Here is a 27409-nt window from a genome sequence, read left to right on the forward strand (position 1 = left end):
CGCCCTACGTCAAGCGGAGAACTTACTTCGCGACCAACTAGTTCTGATCCAGTCAGACAACATCACCGCAGTGGCTCATGTAAACCGCCAAGGCGGCACAAGGAGCAGAGTGGCAATGGCGGAAGCCACCAGGATTCTTCGCTGGGCGGAAAATCATGTAAGCGCACTGTCAGCAGTGTTCATTCCGGGAGTGGACAACTGGGAAGCAGACTTCCTCAGCAGACACGACCTGCATCCAGGGGAGTGGGGACTTCATCAGGAAGTCTTCGCACAGATTGCAAGTCAGTGGGGACTGCCCCAGATAGACATGATGGCGTCCCGCCTCAACAAAAAGCTACGGAAGTATTGCGCCAAATCAAAAGACCCTCAGGCGGTAGCAGTAGACGCCCTAGTGACACTGTGGGTGTTCCAGTCGGTCTATGTGTTTCCTCCTCTTCCTCTCATACCCAAGGTGTTGAGAATAATAAGAAAAAGAGGAGTGAGAACAATTCTCATTGTTCCAGATTGGCCACGAAGGGCCTGGTATCCGGATCTGCTGGAAATGCTCACAGAAGATCCGTGGCCTCTTCCTCTAAGACAGGACCTGTTACAGCAGGTGCCATGTCTGTTCCAAGACTTACCGCGGCTGCGTTTGACGGCATGGCGGTTGAACGCCGGATCCTAGCAGAAAAGGGAATTCCGGATGAGGTCATTCCTACTCTGATAAAGGCTAGGAAAGACGTGACTGCAAAACATTTATCACCGGATATGGCGAAAATATGTTTCTTGGTGTGAGGCCAGGAATGCTCCTACGGAAGAATTCCATCTGGGCCGTTTCCTTCACTTCCTACAAACTGGAGTCCGTAGAGGATGCTGGGTGCCCGTCCCAAGTGCGGACTACTTCTGCGAGACTTGTATATAGTTTTGCTTACATAAGGGTTATGTTATAGTTTCATCAGGTTGGACTGATGCTACGTTGTTTTTTCATACTGTTAACTGTTTAATAGATACACAAGTTATACGGTGTAATTGGTGTGGCTGGTATGAATCTTGCCCTTGGATTAACAAAAATCTTTTCCTCGTACTGTCCATCTCCTCTGGGCACAGTTTCTCTAACTGAGGTCTGGAGGAGGGGCATAGAAGGAGGAGCCAGTGCACACCCAGACCTAAAGTCTTTCTTAAAGTGCCCATATCTCCTGCGGAGCCCGTCTATCCCCATGGACCTTACGGAGTCCCCAGCATCCTCTACGGACTACGAGAAAAAGATTTACCGGTAGGTTTAAAATCTTAGTTTTCCAAACTCTGGAACACCGTTGTATTTGATGTTCTCCCCAGATCTTATGTAAAGCAAGGCGGCATTATGAAGTATCCGGGTAGGGGGGAAATCAGAGGCGGACCAAACCCTATTACAGGAGGTAAGCAGCAGTCCCATCATGCACCCTCCCACCCTAGTCCATCATGCTCCTTCCTTCCCTTCTCCCACCCGGCATCTCACTCCGCGCGGGATGTACTAATGTGGAAATGTGTCAAAACCCATAAAACGTGGCCACATTATCCATATGTACAAAGCCCTGCACGCCAGCTTTAGCTGGCGTTACCCTATTGAAGCCTATGGGCTTCTTTCCACATTGTGCTGTGAGAAGGATCCAATCAGATTCCTCCCAACTCCTCCTGCGGTCGCCGTGGGCATCTGCGCATAAACAATGGAACTCCCGGTGCCGAAACCCAGAAGTCCGTAGTTCACAAAGGACCGCTCTTAACAGGAGAGCTGTCCTTTGCGTTGCTAATTGCATATGTTAGTAGCAATGCAATGTGTGGTGGGATGTACTGCAATTGCTTAGTACATCCCGCCCCTACTGTTTGGCAGGTTCCTAGTTAGGAGTGGGAGAGGCTGTGAGTCTGCAGTGCTTACCTCCAGTGTAGGGTGGGCCAGGGTCAAGGCAAAGTGAACTCATGGAGGGTGCCCCCTAGCCAGGATCCTCCCTCCAGCGGGGACAGCTCTATGCAGTGAGATTTTTCTGTTGCTCGCTGTGCCCTCTGCTGGCTGGCGTCAGCGCACTTTTCTGTAAGGTGGTCCAACACTAGGTGCCTGATGCCGCAACTCCCCAACTGTCTACTGGGTGGTAAACTGATGAAAACTGTCCTGGGAAGAACGCTGGTATTCATTACTGACTGATGCAGGTTGCGCTAATTATCTCACTTGTGGTTCTGTGAGGAGATCTGGAAAACATGCAGTGTTAGGTTTTCCTGAGGACTAGAGTTGGGAAAGACTGCCCCACAGACCAGGGATTTGTGATATCCTCACATGACCCTCTATAAGGTCATTTCTTTTGATACACTTTTGAATCCTGTTACATACCCCATATTTGTGCAGTTTTTTTGCAATATTGTCTTTGTGTCATATCTAGTAAACCATAGTTGTTCATGTTTTACAGTTGTGAAGCAAAAAGCAGTGACGTTGTACCTACAGCTGAGAGCTATGTAGCAGGAGAAGTGGCCGGCAGCTTGTTCTCCAAGATATCTCCTCAGAGTGTCACTCCGCTGTTCTCTCTCTTTGATACCAAGGCATGCGCTGTTCAGCCACTTTACGTGCCAGTTGTAGTTGTAAGTATTCAACTCTCTTATTTTAGCGGGTCCGTCACCTCAACACTTTGGTAGCAGCTGTCTTGGAGTCTGCATCAGTATTTAGACTTTACATTCACCAAGAAGTAGCAGCATATCTGTGGTATGAGGCACAATGTACCTCGTGGCTCAGTAATGTAATTACTACTTGGAGTTGAGGGGCTGCATTCTCGTCAATATAGGTGCAGCGGCGTGGATGTCTAACTTCACTGGGTATGAGGAACTTAATGATTGATCTACTTGCTCCCAAGCTTGGCTATATCCCAGTACTTGTCTAGCCTATCATATATGCTGGTTGACGCTTATTTTCACCGGACTGTGCCATCTACACCTCATGCACGAATTAAGGGGTTGATGTATCAAACAGCGAAGAGTCATTGCCCTTAGCAACCAATCATCTTTGAGGTAGCATTTATCCAGTACTTTCTATAAAATGTTAGAAGCAGGTTGGTTGCTATGGGCGACTTCTCTACTGTCCCACTGCTTGATACATGAATCCCTAAGTCCAATTTAAACTCTGATTTCCTCAACTCCAAATGACATCTCAGCCGTCACTAACTACATCCTGAGCTACACTAATCAAACACTTGCATAGGGGCCCATTTATTAAACTGGCGATATTAGTGCCCAGGATTGCATTGGAGTATGTGATTGTATCGGGGCCATGTATTAATGAGCACCCACAGGGACACGGGCTACTTTCCTCTTCCACACTGCGATATGCTCAGTGTGGAAGTGGAACTACTGCCCATGCACAGTAACCGTTTCCGGGGAGGGTTTGTGGTGTGTAGCCCATCTTCAGATGGCGGTAGCTGCTTTGTATTCCGGTAATTGTTAGATCTGACAGCATTGCATCGCTCCGTAGAAATGGGGGATGCGGCCGCCAGCGAGAATGGTGGGATCGCAGCAAGAATCTTGAGAGATCTGCTGCAGTCCCTCCTACATTCAAGGGATACCAAATATTTATGGCTATCCCCCCAAAAACAGTTGTTTTAGGGGAAACAGCCTCAAATATTTTTTGGTCAATGAGCCCCTAGAATGCTAAAGCGCATCAGGTTTTAGTTTTGCCTGTAATTACGTTACCTATTTGTTATGTTGTCAGCTGTATTAAATTGTAAAATGTACCTATTATTATGTCGGATGATCCCCAACAATCGCAGAATGTTTTTTTTTATTTTAACAGACAAAAAGAAAAGCGATTGAAACAGGGGATACAAAGCAAAGTAAAACAGCGCTGGTTGTTTCTCACACAACAGAGAAAAAGAACAAAGTGGCAAAAAAAGAGCTGAGTATAGCGGAGAAGAAGCTGGAAGACAGGTAATGCGCAATCCAGGAACATCCGACATGAAGAGCTGTTCTGGGGGAGTTCTATAAGCTTTAATTACAGTACCGCAGCCATGAGTAAAAGTGCAGAAGGCATCAAGCAAACGATATTACACACAATGGCAAATGACATTTAATGTGTGAAAGGCAATTGGACTTCATTATTAAAGTGGTTAGTTCACACTACTTGCACTTTCCATTTTTTTGCACTGGGCAGCCCTCAACCCTTCAATATAGAGCTGCATGTAAAGGCCCGTATTCACGGCCCGATTTGGGGAGTGATGTGTGCGGGGGGAACCGGGGGGGCCGCGACCTGCTAGTTTGAGCGTGCATGCAGGCCAATCTAGCGATGCGCTGGGCTGCGCATCGCTATCGCTGTGGGGGGTACACACGGAGAGATCATTCTTAAAATCTAAGCAATCCAGTCAGATTGCTTAGATTTTAGGCTGGGATTGCTCCGTGAGTGCCCCCCTTAACTCTTAAGGCCCCCATACATGAGCTATCAATTGGGGCAACTTGTAGTTTTGCAGATGATTGTGCAAATAAATCTGCAATGTATGGGGTTCACAGATGGCAGATTCCAACCAAAAAGCGGTTGGAATTGGTCAATCAGGTTGTCCAACTTGTTGGATGTCACAGATCAATTGGGGCTGTAGATTGCTAGTGTATGGCAGCAATCAGCAGATTTGCAGACTATCTCTACTAAACTGATGAGCCTTTCAAGATTGGCAGATCTGTATTTGCTGAACATTATCTGCAAATCACTAAAACATATCTGTAATGTATGGTCGGAGATTGGGGAATCTTTAAATATGGGGGGAGGGGTGTGAATTCAGAGTCTGCTAATTGTTTGTTTTTGGGCTCTTTTTTTTTTTTTTTTTTGTGGTTGCTGATGTGTGGGGTCCTTTAGCCAGAATAAGCTGAGGGCTAAGCAGAGGCTGTAAGGTGGTGCCTGTTGCCAGTCACCATATTACAGTCCTAAAAAAAGGTGGCTTTTTGTAACTCCTAATTATTAAATAAAAATAAAACCTATCCTTTTAAGATGTGTGGTTACTAAGCGTTTATTTGTGTGGAGCGATCTGTGTGTTGCTGAAACCCGTTGTGTGTTGCAGGGAGCAGGCATTGGCGAATGCAGATGAAGAAGAAAAGACAAAGCGCACTCTGGCTAAAAATAAAAACCTGAAAACCAAAACCAGCTTTGAGGATGAAGACCTGGTAACACCGCAGGCAAAGAAGAGAATGATCATGGCAGGAGAGAGAGTGAAAAATAAAAGAACGGTGTTTGTTGGTAATTTGCCCGTTACCTGCACTAAACAGGTATGTGTCCTCCAGGCTCCAGTCCCATACAGCCTTGTATTTGTAGGTGTAGGTAGACCTTTATGGTTAACTGGAGCACAAATTGCGCTGTAACACATAGCAACCCATCAGAGTCTTAGCTGTTGTCTTATCTGCTAGAAAATGAAAGCAGACTTTTGGCTTGCTGTAGGTTATACGGTCTTATTTGCACAGGTAACTGCACCGGTTATCATTGCACAATATGTTAATATATAATATGGTCAATGTATGACTTTGTCTTAAATTCTAGTTCTATACAGTCCGTGTAGGGGATCTTTTATCTGGGAATGATTGCTGCTTAATTGTGGATTTATAGTTTATTATTTTTGACCATGGGGTCACTCAAGCCGGCCGTAGCAGATCCTTGTAAGAGGCAAGGAAATCTCTGTCCAACAGTGGAGATCCTGGCCTCTTCTCCCCCTAATCAGCAGCGACACATGTAGAACGGGTCCTGCACATGAACAAAGTTCTGAACATTGGTACTATGGGGTGCAGATACAATCACACCTGAATAAGGGCCTATGGGGGGCTATTCAGAGTTGTTAGAAAACCAAAAAATTTAGCAGTTGGGCTAAACCATATTATGCTGCACCTGGGGCAGATGTAACGTGCAGATTATCGATGTTCATGTGCAGGACCCGTTCTACATGTGTCGCTGCTGATTAGGGGGGAGAAGAGGCCAGGATCTCCACTGTTGGACAGAGAATTCCTTGCATCTTACAAGGATTTGCTACGGCCGGCTTGCGTGACCTCATGGTTGCCGCTAGCCACCCGATGGTGTCGCAGTGGTCTGATGCAGGTCAGATCACTACTGCAGCAGGAGTCATCCACTTGTAATAGTTGCCTCCTGCTGCATTACCATACAGAGCCATCACTACTGCGCCCAAGCAAATGATGAGTAACTTTAACCACATCCAAATGAGGTCCACAGTTCCCCTGCCTTAATAAAACAAAATAAACTTTGATTTTATATATATATATATATATATATATATATATATATATATATATATATATATATATATATATAATATAAACAAACAGATGGAGCCTCGCTCATCTATCCTTCTCTGTTGCGCATAGGTGCACCAAGGTTTATTAGCATAAGCCTTTCATCTATTGTTCTCAGTTGCAATACAATACAGAGAGAACAATACGGCAGGGGATTAAGTCTGACAGCACTGGCTGAGTTATCCCTATTAAAGGGATAGATGCGCAGGGCTCCATCTGTATTACCACATAATATACTTAGTTTACAAACCTGCAGTGTGTGCCCCATAGGGTGCCTCAGACAGATTGAGGGGTATTCAGATGTTATCAAAAGTTACGGGAGATCGCAGGGGGGCGATATTCATTTGATGCCCCGTATCACGCTGATCATGCCCATTAGTGTCTGGTATAGCCGCGTAAAGCTTTAAATTGCCAAATAATGCCGAGACATTGAAGGTCTGTATATAACAGCGCCTGTAATGAGAGCTGTCATTTGCAAATATTGGTATTTGCTTGTCCGTTTACTATATTATCTACACTTGGATTTCAGATGCTGAAGTCATGCTTTAAGGAGTTTGGACCAATTGAATCAATGCGGTTCCGCTCTGTGGTATGGTTTGTATATTACATGGCTACAATATATTTATTAATAGTACCTAAGTCAGTATAGATTGCTCTGTATCTCCATCTACTAGGTCATTAGAGTTTGTACATCTCTGCTATAGGAAGGAGCTTCTGTTTCTGTCTTCTGCCCACTTGGGGTTCTCTTCCCTGTATGTGTAACTAGGGTTTAGTCAGTATGTACTGTAAGTAAATATACTGTGTCTGTATGGCCAACTGATATCACCCTCTATGGATTTTTCATTAAAGTAAAGTTCTGTTCGGGAACCCATAAGATTTAGCAGGTTTGTTTAACTGGTTAATGCGTTAACTTGTCTTATATCACAGTGTAATAAAACCTTGCACAGGGTCAGACATGAGGTTGCCATGGTGCATGATAACCAGCTTGGCAAGAAATTCTGCGGTCATTTGGTTAGTCGCCGTGATAACCATGGAATTCTTTTGTAAGGGGAATAACGGACCCTATTTCCTATAGGCAGAATAGTAAGACTTATTCACAGCCCAGGGCTATCTGTGCAGTAAGCGCCTCTCTTAGGGCGGTATTCAAATGAGAGATCACGCCCAATCTCCTTTCTAAAGTGATCCCCGTTATCGCGCATATTGCGCCCATAGTAATCATGTTTAGCTGCGTAAAGGGTTGGGGCGCCCTCGCTACTCCAGGGGTAGCGAGCTGTATGATTATATCACGCCCGTCAGCAGAAACAGAACAGGTGTGGAAGGAGGTGAAAATAATTGAATACCGCCCTTAGAATTGTTCTAGAGCAGCTGTAGTTTTTGTACTAGGCTGCTATGTTTGCATTGGGTCACATTAGCTAAGTGCCGATTGTACAAGTAGACACCTTTTATATAGACTATAGGTCCCCAAACTCTGTCCTCAGGACCCCAAACTGTCAACGTTTTCCAGGTAACCCGGCAGGTGCACAGGTGTATTTATTACTCACGGACACATTTTAAAAGATCCAAAGGTGGAGCTGTTTATTTCACTTGTGATTCTGTGAGGAGACCTGGAAAACATGCACTGTGTGGGGTCCTGAGGACCAAGTTTGAGAACCTGTGATATACAGTAGACATTCATGTTTGCACTTATAATGGCAGTGAAGCGGGAGGGAATAAGCGTCCAATAATAATGTGTCGCTATAGAGCGACTGATGATAAAAATATTTTTCCTTTCTTTCGGAAAGGCTCGAGCAGATCCCACCGAGTCCAGGAAAGTTGCTGCTATTCAGTGAGTTGACTTTTTTATTTTATTGGCTTACAAAGCTCAACGCAGAATTCATGGCTGTTTTCCATTGTTCTCCGACTTCTTTGAGAAGCTTTCTTTGCTACTTATTTCTACTTATTTCTCTGACGTCCTAAGTGGATGCTGGGGACTCCGTCAGGACCATGGGGATCAGCGGCTCCGCAGGAGACAGGGCACAAAAGTAAAAGCTTTAGGATCAGGTGGTGTGCACTGGCTCCTCCCCCTATGACCCTCCTCCAAGCCTCAGTTAGATTTTTGTGCCCGGCCGAGAAGGGTGCAATCTAGGTGGCTCTCCTAAAGAGCTGCTTAGAGTAAAAGTTTGTTAGGTTTTTTATTTTCAGTGAGTCCTGCTGGCAACAGGCTCACTGCTACGAGGGACTTAGGGGAGAGAAGTGAACTCACCTGCGTGCAGGATGGATTGGCTTCTTAGGCTACTGGACACCATTAGCTCCAGAGGGAGTCGGAACACAGGTCTCACCCTGGGGTTCGTCCCGGAGCCGCGCCACCGACCCCCCTTGCAGATGCCGAAAAGTGAAGGTCCAGAAACGGCGGCAGAAGACTCTTCAGTCTTCATAAGGTAGCGCACAGCACTGCAGCTGTGCGCCATTGTTGTCAGCACACTTCATAGCAGCGGTCACTGAGGGTGCAGGGCGCTGGGGGGGGCGCCCTGGGCAGCAATGATAGTACCTTATTCTGGCTAAAAATACATCACACCATACTGCCAGGTCTCAGAAAAACGGGAGAAGAAGCCCGCCGAAAAGGGGGCGGGGCCTATTCTCCTCAGCACACAGCGCCATTTTCCCTCACAGAAATGCTGGTGGGAAGGCTCCCAGGCTCTCCCCTGCACTGCACTACAGAAACAGGGTTAAAACAGAGAGGGGGGGCACTTATTTGGCGATATGTATATATATATTAAAATGCTATAAGGGAAAAACACTTATATAAAGGTTGTCCCTGTATAATTATAGCGTTTTTGGTGTGTGCTGGCAAACTCTCCCTCTGTCTCCCCAAAGGGCTAGTGGGGTCCTGTCCTCTATCAGAGCATTCCCTGTGTGTGTGCTGTGTGTCGGTACTTGTGTGTCGACATGTATGAGGACGATGTTGGTGAGGAGGCGGAGCAATTGCCTGAAATGGTGATGTCACTCTCTAGGGAGTCGACACCGGAATGGATGGCTTATTTAAGGAATTACGTGATAATGTCAACACGCTGCAAGGTCGGTTGACGACATGAGACGGCCGGCAAACAAATTAGTACCTGTCCAGGCGTCTCAAACACCGTCAGGGGCTGTAAAACGCTCATTTACCTCAGTCGGTCGACACAGACACGGACACTGACTCCAGTGTCGACGGTGAAGAAACAAACGTATTTTCCTTTAGGGCCACACGTTACATGTTAAGGGCAATGAAGGAGGTGTTACATATTTCTGATACTACAAGTACCACAAGAAGGGTATTATGTGGGGTGTGAAAAAACTACCTGTAGTTTTTCCTGAATCAGATAAATTAAATGAAGTGTGTGATGATGCGTGGGTTTCCCCCGATAGAAAATTATTGGCGGTATACCCTTTCCCGCCAGAAGTTAGGGCGCGTTGGGAAACACCCTTTAGGGTGGATAAGGCGCTCACACGCTTATCAAAACAAGTGGCGGTACCGTCTCCAGATAGGGCTGCCCTCAAGGAGCCAGCTGAGAGGCTGGAAAATATCCTAAAAAGGTATATACACACATACTGGTGTTATACTGCGACCAGCGATCGCCTCAGCCTGGATGTGCAGCGCTGGGGTGGCTTGGTCGGATTCTCTGACTGAAAATATTGATACCCTTGACAGGGACAGTATTTTATTGACTATAGAGCATTTAAAGGATGCATTTCTATATATGCGAGATGCACAGAGGGATATTTGCACTCTGGCATCAAGAGTAAGTGCGATGTCCATATCTGCCAGAAGATGTTTATGGACACGACAGTGGTCAGGTGATGCAGATTCCAAACGGCACATGGAAGTATTGCCGTATAAAGGGGAGGAGTTATTTGGGGTCGGTCCATCGGACCTGGTGGCCTCGGCAACAGCTGGAAAATCCACCTTTTTTACCCCAAATCACATCTCAGCAGAAAAAGACACCGTCTTTCCAGCCTCAGTCCTTTCGTCCCCATAAGGGCAAGCGGGCAAAAGGCCAGTCATATCTGCCCAGGGATAGAGGAAAGGGAAGAAGACTGCAGCAGGCAGCCCATTCCCAGGAACAGAAGCCCTCCACAGCTTCTGCCAAGTCCTCAGCATGACGCTGGGGCCGTACAAGCGGACTCAAGTGCGGTGGGGGGTCGTCTCAAGAGTTTCAGCGCGTAGTGGGCTCACTCGCAAGTGGACCCCCTTGGATCCTACAAGTAGTATCCCAGGGGTACAGACTGGAGATTCGAGACGTCTCCCCCTCGCAGGCTCCTGATGTCTGCTTTACCAACGTCTTCCTCCGACAGGGAGGCAGTATTGGAAACAATTCACAAGCTGTATTCCCAGCAGGTGATAATCAAAGTACCCCTCCTACAACAAGGAAAGGGGTATTATTCCACACTATATTGTGGTACTGAAGCCAGACGGTAAATGGGAAATCTTTGAACACTTACATACAAAGGTTCAAATCAAGATGGAGTCACTCAGAGCAGTGATAGCGAACCAGGAAGAAGGGGACTATATGGTGTCCCTGGACATCAAGGATGCTTACCTCCATGTCCCAAATTGCCCTTCTCACCAAGGGTACCTCAGGTTCGTGGTACGGAACTGTCACTATCAGTTTCAGACGCTGCCGTTTGGATTGTCCACGGCACCCCGGGTCTTTACGAAAGTAATGGCCGAAATGATGATTCTTCTTCAAAGAAAAGGCGTCTTAATTATTCCTTACTTGGACGATCTCCTGATAAGGGCAAGGTCCAGAGAACAGTTGGAAGTCGGAGTAGCACTATCTCAAGTAGTTCTACGACAGCACGGGTGGATTCTAAATATCCAAAATCGCAGCCGTTTCCGACGACACGTCTGCTGTTCCTAGGGATGGTTCTGGACACAGTCCAGAAAAAAGTGTTTCTCCCGGAGGAGAAAGCCAGGGAGTTATCCGAGCTAGTCAGGAACCTCCTAAAACCAGGAAAAGTGTCAGTGCATCATTGCACAAGAGTCCTGGAAAAAATGGTGGCTTATTACGAAGCGATTCCATTCGGCAGATTCCACGCAAGAACTTTTCAGTGGGATCTGCTGGACAAATGGTCCGGATCGCATTTTCAGATGCATCAGCGGATAACCCTATCTCCAAGGACAAGGGTGTCTCTCCTGTGGTGGTTACAGAGTGCTCATCTTCTAGAGGGCCGCAGATTCGGCATTCAGGATTGGATGCTGGTGACCACGAAGGCCAGCCTGAGAGGCTGGGGAGCAGTCACACAGGGAAAAAATTTCCAGGGAGTGTGATCAAGTCTGGAGATTTTTCTCCACATAAATATACTGGAGCTAAGGGCAATTTACAATGCTCTAAGCTTAGCAAGACCTCTGCTTCAAGGTCAGCCGGTATTGATCCAGTGGGACAACATCACGGCAGTCGCCCACGTAAACAGACAGGGCGGCACAAGAAGCAGGAGGGCAATGGCAGAAACTGCAAGGATTTTTCGCTGGGCAGAAAATCATGTGATAGCACTGTCAGCAGTGTTCATTCCGGGAGTGGACAACTGGGAAGCAGACTTCCTCAGCAGGCACAACCTCCACCCGGGAGAGTGGGGACTTCATCGGGAAGTCTTCCACATGATTGTGAACCGTTGGAAACCAAAGGTGGACATGATGGCGTCCCGCCTGAACAAAAAACTGGACAAGTATTGCGCCAGGTCAAAAGACCCTCAGGCAATAGCTGTGGACGTTCTGGTAACACCGTGGGTGTACCAGTCGGTGTATGTCTTCCCTCCTCTGCTTCTCATACCCAAGGTATTGAGAATTATAAGACGTAGAGGAGTAAGAACTATACTCGTGGCTCCGGATTGGCCAAGAAGGACTTGGTACCCGGAACTTCAAGAGATGCTCACAGAGGACTCATGGCCTCTGCCGCTAAGAAGGGACTTGCTTCAGCAAGTACCATGTCTGTTCCAAGACTTACCGCGGCTGCGTTTGACGGCATGGCGGTTGAACGCCGGATCCTAAGGGAAAAAGGCATTCCGGAAGAGGTCATTCCTACCCTGGTCAAAGCCAGGAAGGAGGTGACCGCACAACATTATCACCACATGTGGCGAAAATATGTTGCGTGGTGTGAGGCCAGGAAGGCCCCATGAAGAAATTTCAACTCGGTCGTTTCCTGCATTTCCTGCAAACAGGAGTGTCTATGGGCCTCATATTGGGGTCCATTAAGGTTCAAATTTCGGCCCTGTCGATTTTCTTCCAGAAAGAATTGGCTTCAGTTCCTGAAGTCCAGAAGTTTGTCAAGGGAGTACTGCATATACAACCCCCTTTTGTGCCTCCAGTGGCACTGTGGGATCTCAACGTAGTTCTGGGATTCCTAAAATCACATTGGTTTAAACCGCTCAAATCTGTGGATTTGAAATATCTCACAGGGAAAGTGACCATGCTGTTGGCCCTGGCCTCGGCCAGGCGAGTGTCAGAATTGGCGGCGTTTGTCTCAAAAAAGCCCATATCTGATTTTCCATTCGGACAGGGCAGAGCTGCGGACTCATCCCCAGTTTCTCCCTAAGGTGGTGTCAGTGTTTCACCCGAACCAGCTTATTGTGGTACCTGCGGCTACTAGGGACTTGGAGGACTCCAAGTTGCTAGATGTTGTCAGGGCCCTGAAAATATAGTTTCCAGGACGGCTGGAGTCAGGAAAACTGACTTGCTGTTATCCTGTATGCACCCAACAAACTGGGTGCTCTTGCTTCTAAGCAGACGATTGCTAGTTGGATGTGTAGTACAATTCAGCTTGCACATTCTGTGGCAGGCCTGCCACAGCCAAAATATGTAAATGCCCATTCCACAAGGAAGGTGGGCTCATCTTGGGCGGCTGCCCGAGGGGTCTCGGCTTTACAACTTTGCCGAGCTGATACTTGGTCAGGGGCACACCCTGACTGAGGAGGACCTGGAGTTCTCTCATTCGGTGCTGCAGAGTCATCCGCACTCTCCCGCCCGTTTGGGAGCTTTGGTATAATCCCCATGGTCCTGACGGAGTCCCCAGCATCCACTTAGGACGTCAGAGAAAATAAGAATTTACTTACCGATAATTCTATTTCTCGTAGTCCGTAGTGGATGCTGGGCGCCCATCCCAAGTGCGGATTGTCTGCAATACTTGTACATAGTTATTGTTACAAAAATCGGGTTATTATTGTTGTGAGCCATCTTTTCAGATGCTCCGCTGTTATCATGCTGTTAACTGGGTTCAGATCACAGGTTGTACAGTGTGATTGGTGTGGCTGGTATGAGTCTTACCCGGGATTCAAAATCCTTCCTTATTGTGTACGCTCGTCCGGGCACAGTATCCTAACTGAGGCTTGGAGGAGGGTCATAGGGGGAGGAGCCAGTGCACACCACCTGATCCTAAAGCTTTTACTTTTGTGCCCTGTCTCCTGCGGAGCCGCTGATCCCCATGGTCCTGACGGAGTCCCCAGCATCCACTACGGACTACGAGAAATAGAATTATCGGTAAGTAAATTCTTAATTTTATTTATCAGTTTATTTTGCGCGCACACATCCCGCAGCGCTATACAGAGAATAGTTCGCCACTCACATCTGTCCCTGCCCCAGTTGAGCTTGCAGTCTATATACCCAACAGCGCTAATAAAAGAGTGTGTGTACAATTTAATAGGAACAATTAAAATTAAATGTACAAGTACCGGTCACTTTTAAATAAACAAGCTACATGCGCATATAAAGAAATATACAGACATGCAAATAAGACTGTTAATATCAATAACTGGTTAATAAGCATACACAGGTAGTTTGTTAGTCCTAATTAGAGTAGGCTTCATGCAGTTATCATCAGCTGTTTTAGTAACTTTTTCAGTATACTAGGATTGATCAGCTCCTTAGTCCAATTTTTGTAACAGAGCAATGTTAATTGTAGATGAATAAAAGCAAAGTTTGCAATCTGCAGTGTTTAAGAATGCACATCGGTAATTAGATATCGCCTAGTTCGTTAGCCCAAGCTCCCAAATGGGCAGAAATACGATCTCCCGGCTCCTGGTGCCTTCAGCACATTAGTGGTGCCATATCTGGAGTGTCCGCATTAGGGCTTGTAAAAGGTGAGCAGACCATGTGAAGAGTGCCGGTACTGGACACAGGGGGTGACGTCTTGGGCGTTTCTCCGCCTTTATTCAGATCTCTGAGGAAGCCGCTGGTCATTTAACACTGCAGATTGCAACTTAGCTTTTATTCATCTACAATTAACATTGCTCTGTTACAAAAATTGGACTAAAGAGCTGATCAATCCTAGTATACTGAAAAAGTTACTAAAACAGCTGATGATAACTGCATGAAGCCTGCTCTAATTAGGACTAACAAACTACCTGTGTATGCTTATTAACCAGTTATTGATATTAACAGTCTTATTTGCATGTCTGTATATTTCTTTATATGCGCATGTAGCTTGTTTATTTAAAACTGGCCGGTACTTGTACATTTAATTTTAATTGTTCTATTAAATTGTACACACACTCTTTTTTTTTTTTTTCTTTTTTTTATTAGCGCTGTTAGGTGTTTGTTTGTTTTGTGGTTTATAAGGGTTAAGTAATCCCTTTTTAGCAGCTGCTCTAAGATAGGTGTGCTAAATACTATATTAACATTGGCTTAAAAGTGTTTATTAGCCCAAATCAGCCTTAGCGCTGATTTTTGTTTGTTTTTAGTCTGTATACCCCACCACATGTACCCACACATACACACAAGGGTTAATTTTATGTTGGGAGACCATTAATCTACCAGTATATTTTTGGAGCTTGGGAGGAAACCGGAGCACTCAGAGGAATTCAGGCAATCACAGGGAGAATATACAAACTCAACACAGCTAGGGCCATGTTGGAAATCAAACCCAATACTTCAGTACTGTGAGGCATTAATGCTAACCATTACACCAACCGTGCTGCTCACTTATCACCTGTTACCATGCTTGCCAGTATCCCACGTCATTATCTGGTTTGTTTTTTTTCCCCCAGTTTTATTACCAGTTGCCTACTAATGTCTCGCATGATCTATAACATTGTGCTGCAGTCCATCTGGCCTTCGTTATAGCTTTATCCAGCAATTAGTCTGATAAGTACGTCTGTCCTCTTGTCACTGCCCGCGTGTTTCTTCTTCATTTTCATGTTACTGTTACATCATTTTGAAGTTGCCTTTTTATAATTATTTACTTGTCGTCTCTCCCAGCCGGAAGGTACACCCTAAAAGGAAAAGTATTAACGCATATGTGGTCTTTAAAGAACAGGACAGTGCTGCTAAGGCCCTTGTGAGGTATGATTATAGCGCTATAATCATGTTTATTTTGTAGACTTTTTTTGGTCATCCTCTTCTTGCAGTGTGGTGTTTAGAGAACTCGTCTTATCCAGCTTTATAACCCTGCTTTACACAGTTTGTTAGTTCATTCTAACTATAAAAAGAGGATTTTGGTACTTACCGATAAATCCATTTCTCTGAATCTTCTAGGGGACACTGGAACATCCATTTACATTAGGGTGTGAAGCTTGCAACCGGAGGTGTGGCACAATCTTAAATTAGCATTGTCTGCACAGCCGGCTCCTCCCCTTCACATCCCTCCTGCCTCAGTTTGGAAAATTTGACTGAGAGACTAGGACATGAAACTATAGCACCTGGCGAGGAACCGAACCGTACATCATATCAAACAGCCTCCAAGAAACGGTTAACCGAAAAAAATAACGCTGTTTGTACGAATAGTTGTAACAAGAACTACGAACATAGCAGGTTGACAGCACCGAGGCGGGCGTCCAGTGTCCCCTAGAGGATTCAGAGAAATGGATTTATCGGTAAGTACCAAAATCCTCTTTTCTTTTTCATCCACTAGGGGTCACTGGAGTACTCTTGGGTCATGGACTGGGCGTAGCGGAAATGGCACATATTTAAATATTTAAATTAGTAACTGGCCATCCCCTCCATAATCCCACAGAGCCTTCAGTATTTTTCTGTGCCTCTAGCGGAAGGTACTGAGGACTGAATGTCCTATGATTCTTCAAGCAAGATTATTTCAAGATTATTATTTTTTTTTTTTCTACATGATCCCTTCCCAACTTATCAGAGAAGTTCGGGTTAGGGATCATTGGTGCGGCATTAGCAGCAGATGGTCTGCCGGCGCTCATACAAAGGGCCCCGCCATTGATCAAAATCAGCGCAGCTGATTGCAGCCACGGGCTGCACAAGGACGCAGGACGGCGCTTACAGAAAAGTTCCGTCATGGTCTCCGCAGGTGGTGCAGGTACTGAGCGGTAGGCAGCTCTCACTTACTTACTTTATCTGTCTATTGCGGGCGGTCAGCTCACGCTGCCGCCCATTATGGGGGGACTTGTATGTGTTTAGATACTGTAAATGTCCCACTGCTGCCTGCCACTACATACTCTTTGCTGCCACTATAATGCTCACAGCGAGCGAACGGCACTGCCGCACGCTCGTCTTTCCTCTGATCCTTTCGTTTCCGGCGCCGCGGGGCGCTTGCAGTAAACTAGCGAGCAGTTCCAGCTACTACCGCCGGAACGCTCGCCGCTCCCCGTCTCTCCGGCGTCCCGCCATCCGTCCTCCGCCCTACTTCTGGTGGGGTGAGCGGCCGAGATGACCTCAGCTGCTGCCGGGCCCGCTCTGGCGGCCGCTCACCAATCTCCGGCGTGCAGTCATTCACACGGCCGCGGTAAGACTCGCACTCCCCGTCTGCTGAACAACGGGGGGGGGGGGGAGCAGTAAAAGAAGAAAGTGGGGGAAGTCGGCAGCCAGCATAAAGACTGCACCTGCAAATAATAGTCTTCTGCAGGAGAGAGAGGGGGTGAGAAAACCCGCAGGGAGGCCCCAATAACTAAGCTGCGTTTAGGCAGCAAAATAATCAGGCTTTTAAGCCTGTGGCCAATATCAGAGTCTCTGTTACTTATACAATATACCTGTGGGTGTGTATCTGTGTATGTATATATATGATCTATATATATATATATATATATATATATATATATATATATATATATATATATATATATATATATATATATATATATATATATATATATATATAATGTGTGTGTGTGTGTTATGTATTTGTGTGTTTACACACTGATTGTATACAGATAGGTGTGTCGGTGTATATGCATATACATGTATTAATAGGTTTATTGTTATATATATATATATATATATATATATATATATATATATATATATATATATATAGAACTTGGTGTATTAGCAATCTTGCAATAAGCAAGCACATGGCCGGACACCATTTTAACATTACTTCCTGGTTCTTCCCAGGAAGTTGCTGCCCTACAACACTCGGCCTCTAGAGGAGCCGGGGTGTTAGGAATTTTATTTTCTTGGTTTTTTACAAGCACAAGATGAACACGTGTGCTGTAATGTAAATTTATACACACTTTATTTACGTGGTACTAAATCACGGTACTAGTCTATCCTTCTGTACTTGCTTGTCCGTGTACATAAGGAGTAAGTCTAGGACATAGCAGCTTCGCTGCAGAGTCCGTCGGACAAATAAGACGCACTATTGCCGTTCCTCGTTGGGGAGGCTGGCGTATATAAAGCCACTGAAAAGCTGACTGTGAACAATTGTTATTATTGTTTTATAATTTGACGGTTTCAATATCCGTCGCAGTGTGTCCTACAGTATACAGCAGTAGGGGTGTTGTTTAAACTGGTTTGGGCTCGGTTTCGGCTTAATAGGGCAGTGGTTGCATGGCAATTCAGTTCACGTTTGCCCTACAAGAAGCACACCTTATGCTTCTCGCTGATCACACTTGTGGACAGCTTCTGTGGACGTCAGCCAGTTAGTTCTCGCTTTTCAGTTTCACTAGTGCGGCACGACGTGCTTTTTCGCTACGTGCTTAACAGGACGGTGTCCGTTTCTAAACGAGAATAGAAACATTGCCTTACGCTGCCCACATGTTTCGTCCTGTCTTGGACAAATTCCTGAATAAATAGATTCAGTATATAGTCGTTACATCTCGGTCCTTTCGGGCCCGTGCTACAGAAACAGCCACAGGCGGGTCAGGTGGTAGTGAACGTGGTTTTCAATAACCTTTACCTATCTGATTGTCGTCAATATACGGTTAAAGTGCTGCTACCTATTTCCACGCATCTTTAACCAGGGTTCAGTGGCGTTTACAGCTAAGCCACTGAAAAGCCAGGGCTAGAATGAGGTTCCAGGCCATCGCCGATCGTCAGTGGTGGGCATCCACAGTTGGGGGATCCGCAATTTTTGGGTTCGCAGTTTACCAGACAAAGGTTGCTTGTTTTTCACCATTGCAATTTGCAAGACGGGTCTGCCTGGGTCATAAGATGTGGTTCTGCACACCGCCATACAAGCTCTAGTAGATTGAGCACTTTGACTGCAGTCAACAACATTATTCCAGTTTGGGGTAGTTCCAAAGCTGGCAGAATCTGTCAGTCCGATACTGACCCTTCAGGTCAATCAGGGCGTTGCTTATACTACATCCATGAATACCTGCAGTTGGTGACTACAGGTTGAAAATCACAGTGTTTCTGGTTTTCAACAAGAATAGGTACTTAGACGCATCAGGCCTACTAAAGTTGGCAGTAAAAACCATTCTCGCTTTCAAGCGCTACCGTTTTGGCTTCGTATGGCGCCTAGGGTTGTCACAAGTAATGGCTATCGTGATAGCTCATCCCTGAAAGTGATAACAGTTCAGTGTTGGCAGATCTGCTCATTAAAGCTCCGTCTCAAAACTTCGTCATGCAACGGCCCTTACTAACGTACAAGGGTGTCGTTCAACGCGGTTAGATTGTTAACCTAGAGATATCAAGCCTCATTCCGTAACAGCGGACTCATGCATAGGGATAATTTCCGTGGTTGCACGGATTTACCTGCCTGAACATACCACACAAAATGTTCGTCATCACGTACAGTTCGTACGCAAGCCACGGACAGTCTTGATCCGTTTGGCCTTTTGCCTATTGGTAAGGAGGGTGACGTCTTTCGACGCACTCTTTTTCGCAAGGAGTCACTCAGGTCATTTTCACCGGGAAGTTCTTGCACGCTCCTACAAGTTCATCAAATAGTACGCTTGTCTCTAAGGGCCAGAGTTTCACTACTCTAGTGGCTCCAAGTACATAATTTTTACCGCAGGGACAATGTTCGGTGTCTGGAATTGGATAATTCTAAATATGAACGCGAGTCTCAGAGGTGGGGGACCTGGGGTCCCAAAATGATAAATTTCACAAATCACGGAGATTTCGGTCAAACGCGCTGCGGCAAGCGGCCCACATGCTCCGTTCTCAGACTGTCCAAGTGCGGTCAGACAACACAACGGCGATCGCATACATCACCGATCAAGGACGGAATCGAAGTCGCATGACCATGCGGCAAGTTGCTCCATGTTGATTCTGGAAGTGAACAGCTGTAAGGCAGCTTATTCCAGGACACTGAGCATTGAATTCTTACGTGTTCCAGATGTTGGTCCAGCGTGGAGTTACCCACAGGGGTATCTATTGGCATCTCGCAAAAGAAAAAAAAAAAAAAAGAAAAAACATCCAAGTATGTGTCCATCCCAGTATGTGTCCAGTACAAGGGCTCCGAAGGCAGCAGCTGTAGATGCTCTGATGCTCTCACGATCGCGTGGCTGTACAGCGTTGTGAATCTGTTACAACGGTTACGCTGCTTCCTCGGGTACTAAAATGGATCATACAAGACTCCATGACAGTCATACTAGTGGCGCCACATTGGCCTCGGAGGCCATGATTCTTGGATCTCCGCGAACTACTCGCAGCCGATCCTTCACCGTTCTCGCCAAGTCCGGACCTGTCCCACTAGGGTCAGTTCTTTTACCCCGTTTTAGCGCGGCAGCGTTTGACGGGGTGGCTGTTCAAAGCGCTCTCAAGTACGGAGGGCATTCCAGAATCTGGTATACAAACCATGTTAGGGCCTGGGAAGCCAGTACGGCAGCTCATTATCACAAGGTTTAGCGTGCCTCTATAGGTTGGTGTGACGCTCAGAAGTTTCCAACATCATTTTCAAGTTATCCCGTCTTTTAATATTTTTACAGACTGGGTTTGGGGAACGATTATATTCTACACTCAAGGTGCAGGTCTCTGCAGGTCAATTTGCCTGCAAAGGTGTTTGCCTCCTTTGCCGATTGTACACACTTTCCTGCACGGTGTCCTCAGACGACCTCCATTTATACCACCTAAAGCGCCATGAGACGTGATCTGGTATTACCACCTACAGCACCAGGGGACGTGATCTGGGTTTAGGTTTTTTATTTACAGTCTTCATTTGTTGAATTCTTACAACAAGTGGATGTTACGTTTATCAATTCGTAAACACTTTTCTCTTAGCCTTAGCCTCTCAGCAAGGCGTGTTTTAACATAGCTTGCATGTCAAGGGCCCAAATCTGGTGTTTTATGGTCATAGGGCGGAATTTCGCACAAATTCCGTGTTCCAGTCAAAGATCGTATAATGTCACGCATCAACTAATTAATGTAGTTCCTTGGTTATCAATATGTTCGAGAACTTACGTTACTTTGAATGGGGTACGCGCACTACGCGTTTATGTAACCAAACAATTGTATGTAGAACAGACACATTGTTCTCTATAATGTAGTGAAGATGGCTTTACAAGCTACCAAGCAGTCCTTATGTCATACGTCAGGCTTAGCTTTATAATAGGCTACAACGCCTACATCAAGGTCAGACCATTCCAAACGTTCTAGTGAACGTCATAAGCGGGTCAACCGCCTACTTCAGTGTCAGACCATTCCATACGTTCTTTGGGAACGTCAGGAGCAGCAGGTCGTGGAGTTTCTACGAAACAGCGTAGACGAGCTGCTACATGGTCATCAGTGCATGACCATCAGTGCGCATGTTGGTGCGCTTTTACAGGTTGGCTATGTTTGCGGCATCAGCATTTAGCTTTGGCCGTCTAGTGTTACAGGTGCCAAACTGCTCTCCCGCCCAAGGGGGAAACTTTGGTACGTCCCAAGAGTACTCCAGTGACCCCTAGTGGATGAAAAAGAAAATAGGATTTTGGTACTTACCAGGTAAATCCTTTTCTTTGAATCCATAGGGGTCACTGGACGCCCACCCAGAGCAGTTTACCTGTCTTGTGGTAAGGTCTGTGGATCTTATGGTAACACGTTATCACCAATGCATTTGATGTTATGGTATCAACTGATTATCAGTTCCGTTATGTGTCAACTTTAGGGTTGACCATTATATTATAATGTTTATAGGTTCATATAATGTTATATGTAATTCTCTATGGTTCATCCTCTCTATCACTCCTATTCGGCCCAGTAAAAATACTGAAGGCTCTGTGGGATTATGGAGGGGATGGCCAGTTACTAATTTAAATATTTAAATATGTGCCATTTCCGCTACGCCCAGTCCATAACCCAAGAGTACTCCAGTGACCCCTATGGATTCAAAGAAAAGGATTTACCTGGTAAGTACCAAAATCCTATTTTCTCTTTCATCCACTAGGGGACACTGGAACATCCATTTACATTAGGGGACGTCCCAAAGTTATCCCCAAGGGAGGGAGTGCTGTCGGTGGCCTGCAAAACTAAACGTCCGAACTTAGAGTCTCCGGACGCAAAGTTATCAAACCTGTAATATTTTGTGAACGTGTGGCCTAAAGACCACGTTGCCACTCTGCAAAGTTGAGTAGTTGAAGCACCTCTGGCATCCGCCCATGAGGCCCCCACTGATCGGGTGGTAGGAGCACCCGCCTAAACCGAAACCTGTGTGTTACAGGAAATATAAGCTTGCCGAATGGCAAGTCAAATCCGTCTAGACAAAAACTGCATAGGTGCAGGCCAAAACTTCCTTGGCCCATCTAAAAACAGAACAAATGGTCCGACCTTCGGAAAAGTCGATGTAACCTACACGTATACCCCTAAAAGTTCGGACACATGCAAAGACACGTCCCCATCTGCAAGACCCATCTGCAAGACCCTAGGAAGAGGGGACCATGCATGGCTGGTTTACGTGAACCCCCGAAACAACTTAGGAAGGAAAACTGTTCCTGTACGGAATTCCGTCCTATCCGCATGAAAAATTAAAAAGGGACTTATACCCGATAAGGCTCCCAACTTAGAAAACCCACCTGGCCGAAGCCAAGGTAAGCCCTAACGTGACCCCACAAGCGAGAGATTTCAGGTCTGTTCTTGCTAACGGCTCAAAAATTGGAGGACTCAAAAATTCCAACACCAAATTTAAGTCCCACGGGGTAATGGGGGGGACAAAAAAGGGGTTGTATCCTCAGAACCCCCAGTAAAAAGGTTTGACCTCTGGCAAGGGTGCCAACCGCCGTAGAATTAGGATGGAGAAAGCAGAAATTTGAACCTTCAGAATGCCCATTCTGAGCCCTAACTCGAGACCGGCCCTGAAGGAAAAGTAGAAGTTTGGATAAGTGGAAGTTCGTCGAATTCCACCCACGTTCTTGACACCAGTCCATGTATCTCTTCCACATTATGTAGTAGTGCATGGCTGTGACCGGCTACCTAGCGACAATCCGTGTAGGAATGGCCATTCTTGGTATCCCTGTGTTTCTTAAGATCCAGGTTTCAATAGCCACGCCGTTAAACGCCACCTGTGCATGACTGGGCATTGGAACGGTCCCCGAGATAACAGGTCCTCTCTCTAAGATAACCGCCAAGGATCCTCCGCTAGTAACCCCTGCAGGTCTGAGTAACAATTCCTGCGGGACCAATCTGGTGCGATTAGAATCGCCCACATTCGTTCTCGTTTTAACCCTTTTAGAAACCTGGGAATGAGTGGGAAAAGTGGAAAAATGTGAACCATCCAGTAACACCAAGGAAGTGTTAATGAGTCCCCTCCTTCTGCTGCTGGATCTCCTGTCCTGGACATATATCTGGGCAACTGATGTTTTTGCCGCAACACCATTAGGTCGACTCGAGGTAGACCCCATATCCTCGCCCCCAGGTCGAAAATCCGTGGATGGAGTCACCACTCCCCCGGAGGCATATTCTGACAATTGAGACAATCGGCTACCCAGTTCTCCACACCTGGAATGAACACTGCCGAGCGGATCATCTTTTGTCCTTCTGCCCACAACAAGAACTTTGTGGCTTCCCGTAACGCCATCCTGCTATTTGATTGTCCTTGACGGTTTATGTAAACAGACGTCGTGACTTGTCCGACTGTATCTACAAATGTTGACCCATGCCCAGGTCTTCGGTTAAGAGTAGCGCGTTGTAAACCGCTCTTAGCTCGAGAATGTTCATGGCGTCCACCTGCCTGAAACAGATGTCCCTCCAGGACAGGACCACAGCCTCTGAGACTGGCATACGTTGTTAGAATTCTCCAATCCCAAATGCCGAATCTGTTGCCGGATGCGAGATTCTTGTGCAACAACCACCAAGCTAAGGAGAGTCGTATGTGCGGTGGAAGTCGAAATACTGCGATGTAGAAATCAATGCGAGCCTGCTCCCTGAGGTTTGTGACATCAGCACCTGACCCCCTAATCTCTGTAGGTCCTTGAACCTATCTTGTAGGAATACTCTCAATTGTACCGTGTCCACAATGAGACCAATGAATTGAATCCGTTGAGTTGACCTGAGGTTGGATTTCTGGAAATTCACAATCCACCCTGGTAAACGACAAATTGATGAGACGTCTTAACATCCTTGAATAACTGTTCCCGAGAGGATACTCCGATTAGTAGATCGTCTACATAAGGCATAATAGTGCCCCTCAACAGTCTCCATTCTGCAACCATGATTGCTATGAACTTCGTAAGGCTTACTGGGGCTGATGACCGACCGAATTCAAAGGACCTGAAGTGGTAGTGATCCTTCGCCTGTGCGAACTTTTAGTAAGCCTGGTGAGATCCTCAGATTGGGATATGTAGATATGTATTATGTCCATTGATACCATGAATACGCCTTGTTCTAAGCCTGCATTGACCAACTGGATTGATTCCATGTTGAATTTATAAACCCTTAGAGACTAGTTTAAAACCCTTTAAATTGAGTATCGGCCTGACTGTCCCATCTGGCTTTGCCATGACAAACAGATTGGAATAGAAACCCGTTCCTCTGAGAGGTGGGAACCGGAATAATGACATCTGACCGTAGCAAAGTTTAAATTGCAGTCAGCAGTGCTTTTGTCTTTTGAGGACACTCTACCCCTGGTATGTCGATTATCCAAAGTTCTGGTGGGGTTTTTGGCCCAGAAGTCCCAAAAACCTTCCAAACGTGCGCCCACAAAGGGGGACCCCAGGTGAGCTGGGAGGCCATCATGCCACAGTTTTGTCAGCAGGATTATCCTGCTTTCTGTTTGCTGCCTGTGAGCGGCCTCTACCTTCTGCCCCTATGTACTTGTGTACCGAAACCTCTCCCTCGGGCTCGAAAGGACTGTGATCTAAATGATTTACACGCTGGACCAGAGTAACCTCTCCTGACCTGTGAAGCGGCTCTCGTACTTGGAGTAAGTAGAAGGGTGAACTTCCCTGCGAAATCCACTTGTCCAACTCCGATCTACCGCCTTCTCGGTGTCAGAGTCTTTTCTCTGAGCCATAAAATCCGTATGGCCGATGCGGAGATGCGCGAAGCTATTCTGCTAGGATCCTCTGAGGCTTGACACAAGTATGAAACAGATTCTTGAATATGTTCCGCCAGTTGGGTAATCTCTTCCAAGCTATTGTCCTCCTCAATAGCCTGTACAAAATGCCCAAACCATGCTCCCATGGCCTTGTTGACCCAAGCACAGACTATCGCAGGTCTCTGTGCTGTACCAGCTGCTACTAAAATTGACTTTAAAGCCGGGTCAACCTTAAGACCTGAAGCATCCTTTAAAGTCGTTACATTAGAAATGGGTAAGATTGTCTTCCTCGACAACCTTCCTAGGAAAGCATCCACTACTGGTGGAGTCTCCTACTTATCATTACACCCCTAGGTAGGAGATACGTTACTTGAAACCTTTTCGTAAATTGAAAGCATTGTCAGGTTGTTTCCCAGCGTCCTCCATCTGAGATTTGAGAGATGTAGGCATGGGAAAGACCGCAGAATGCGGCTTTTGGGATTCGAACAATTCGAATTCTTCTGGCTCCTTTACTTTTTCTACTTTGAAGTATAGGATCCCCTTCAACGCTTCTAAAAAAAAAAAAATCAAGACCCGAGATTGCCGTGTCCTCTTCTGGGCAATCAGCGTTTAGGTTAGATTCCATTTACTCATCTAATAGGAAGAGATCTTTTAACTGCCTTGCGCACCTTTGTTTCTGCATGTGCGGGCAGCGTTAACCTGATAAGGAATTCCTCCTCGTCTTTGAGAATCCCGCAGCCCATTCCGATTGCTGCTGATTCCGCCATCTCCTTGGAGATTCTATTTGTAAGGCTGTCTTTTCATGACCTAGCCATATGTTACCAGGTGGAGCGTCCTTGTCTAAGCAGGAGTCGTCCACCCCGGAGCTGCCAACCTGCGAGCCCTTCCTGTTACCTTTCGTACATACATAACAGGTCTTGGAGGTCTTGGTTGGTGCTTTAGACATGTTTAACCCCCTTACTAGGGCATTACGCCGCACTTTCACCCTTTAAACTAGGAAGAGAAAGACTGTGAGAGGTGACGGAAGCGACGGTTCCTTTAGGTATCGGATTCGGCTGGGATTACTTTACCCTTCTTATATATACATGTATATAAAAGGAGCAGGACAAAAAATAAAGTTATAATTAAAAAATAATTAAATAAATAGAAAATAAATAAATTAAAACACCAGCCGTTTTGCTCCACTCGCACACCCAACTGTAACTCAGCTGTTATGTTGGGGTTTTTGTTCCATCGCTTCCTCTTATTTTCTGCAGGATCCTTCTCATATATTCCTTTGAAAATATAAATATAAAATTGATGAAAATACAGGAGATCCCTTTTGGCAGCTTCCAATATAATGTTCAACAGCAGAGGGAGCCTGAATTAATGTAGGGGTCCCACCCCCTGAGCTAATTGGCTGACTTCCCTAGGCAGGGAGTAACCCCCCCTGGAACTAACTTTGCGCCAAAAATGTATCTGTAAAATGGCCGCTATTAAAATTATGAGGTAACGTATCCCTTGTAGCCAGTATCTAATAACATCTCCCCCCCCCCTATCAGGGGACCGTTGTTAAATAACCCTTTATCCTGCTGCATAACACTTCAGATCCGTGTGTGTGGGACGCTGCGTGAGGTGGAGCGGCCCCCCTCCCCCCCGCAGCGCGCGTAACAGAGAAGCGCCCGACACTTACAGCCCCCGTCTACGCGTGGCGGTGCCTTCCCCGCCGTCCTCCGGAGCGCAGCTCAGTCTGTTAATGAGCTGTGCGCTCCGGCTGGCCCGCTCTCTGCTCACTGAAATGGCTCCGAGCAGCGTGTCTGTTGCTATGGGGATCTATGTGCGGCGCTTCTGATCTCCCCAGAGCTTAACCGGGGAGATGCATAGAAATGTCAGGGCACTCTTTGTATTACTAAAGGAGGGATCTGCAGGCTAAGGGACCTCATTCCAGGACCAGTACTTACAGTTTGAGGATCTCCTGTAGAGAGATGCAGATCAAAAGGGATCTTGTCTCTCAAACTCATCTTGGCTTTGTCCTCTATTTCATTAGTTGACGCAGCCTATTCTGGATCCTGAACTTTGTCCCCCTTTTATTAGGGGGACGCATCCCTTTCTTCTGGTAAAGCCTGCACCCCCTTTCATTTAGGTGGGATCGGGCAATTACCATCTGTTCCTGTAAAAACCTGCACCCTCTCTTTAGTTAGGAGGGATTGGGTCAGTGTAAAATAGAAAAAATAAATAAATTAATCTTCAAGGAGCAGGAGCTCCCTTTCTGTGCTTGTACCTCCTGGCACAATTTTCCAAACTGAGGCAGGAGGGATGTGAAGGGGAGGAGCCCGCTGTGCAGACAATGCTAATTTAAGATTGTGCCACACCTCCGGTTGCAAGCTTCACACCCTAATGTAAATGGATGTTCCAGTGTCCCCTAGTGGATGAAAGAGAAATATAAATAATATATGAGCTACCTGGCCTGTAGACGCCTCTGTCACACACAGTTACACCTAATGAAACAGAGATAAGTGATACCCCCAAACATAATGGGAGAAAGGATGCTTTACATTGGCTTACTAGCACATGACTCA

General features: G+C 46.3%; 1 protein-coding gene across 3 annotated transcripts in view; it reads left to right on the forward strand.

The window, feature by feature from the left end:
* RBM34 (RNA binding motif protein 34) overlaps positions 1-27409 on the forward strand; it is a 192733-nt gene that overhangs the window by 157974 nt on the left and 7350 nt on the right. For all 3 annotated transcript variants that reach the window (XM_063936593.1, XM_063936594.1, XM_063936592.1), the window contains 6 exons: positions 2415-2583; positions 3785-3918; positions 5037-5241; positions 6800-6859; positions 8052-8095; positions 15476-15559. In XM_063936593.1, the coding sequence (XP_063792663.1) occupies positions 2415-2583; positions 3785-3918; positions 5037-5241; positions 6800-6859; positions 8052-8095; positions 15476-15559 (696 nt within the window). The remainder of the gene's footprint in view (positions 1-2414; positions 2584-3784; positions 3919-5036; positions 5242-6799; positions 6860-8051; positions 8096-15475; positions 15560-27409) is intronic.

The sequence above is a fragment of the Pseudophryne corroboree genome, chromosome 8, assembly GCF_028390025.1.
Source record: "Pseudophryne corroboree isolate aPseCor3 chromosome 8, aPseCor3.hap2, whole genome shotgun sequence".
In the NCBI taxonomy this organism is placed as follows: domain Eukaryota; kingdom Metazoa; phylum Chordata; class Amphibia; order Anura; family Myobatrachidae; genus Pseudophryne; species Pseudophryne corroboree.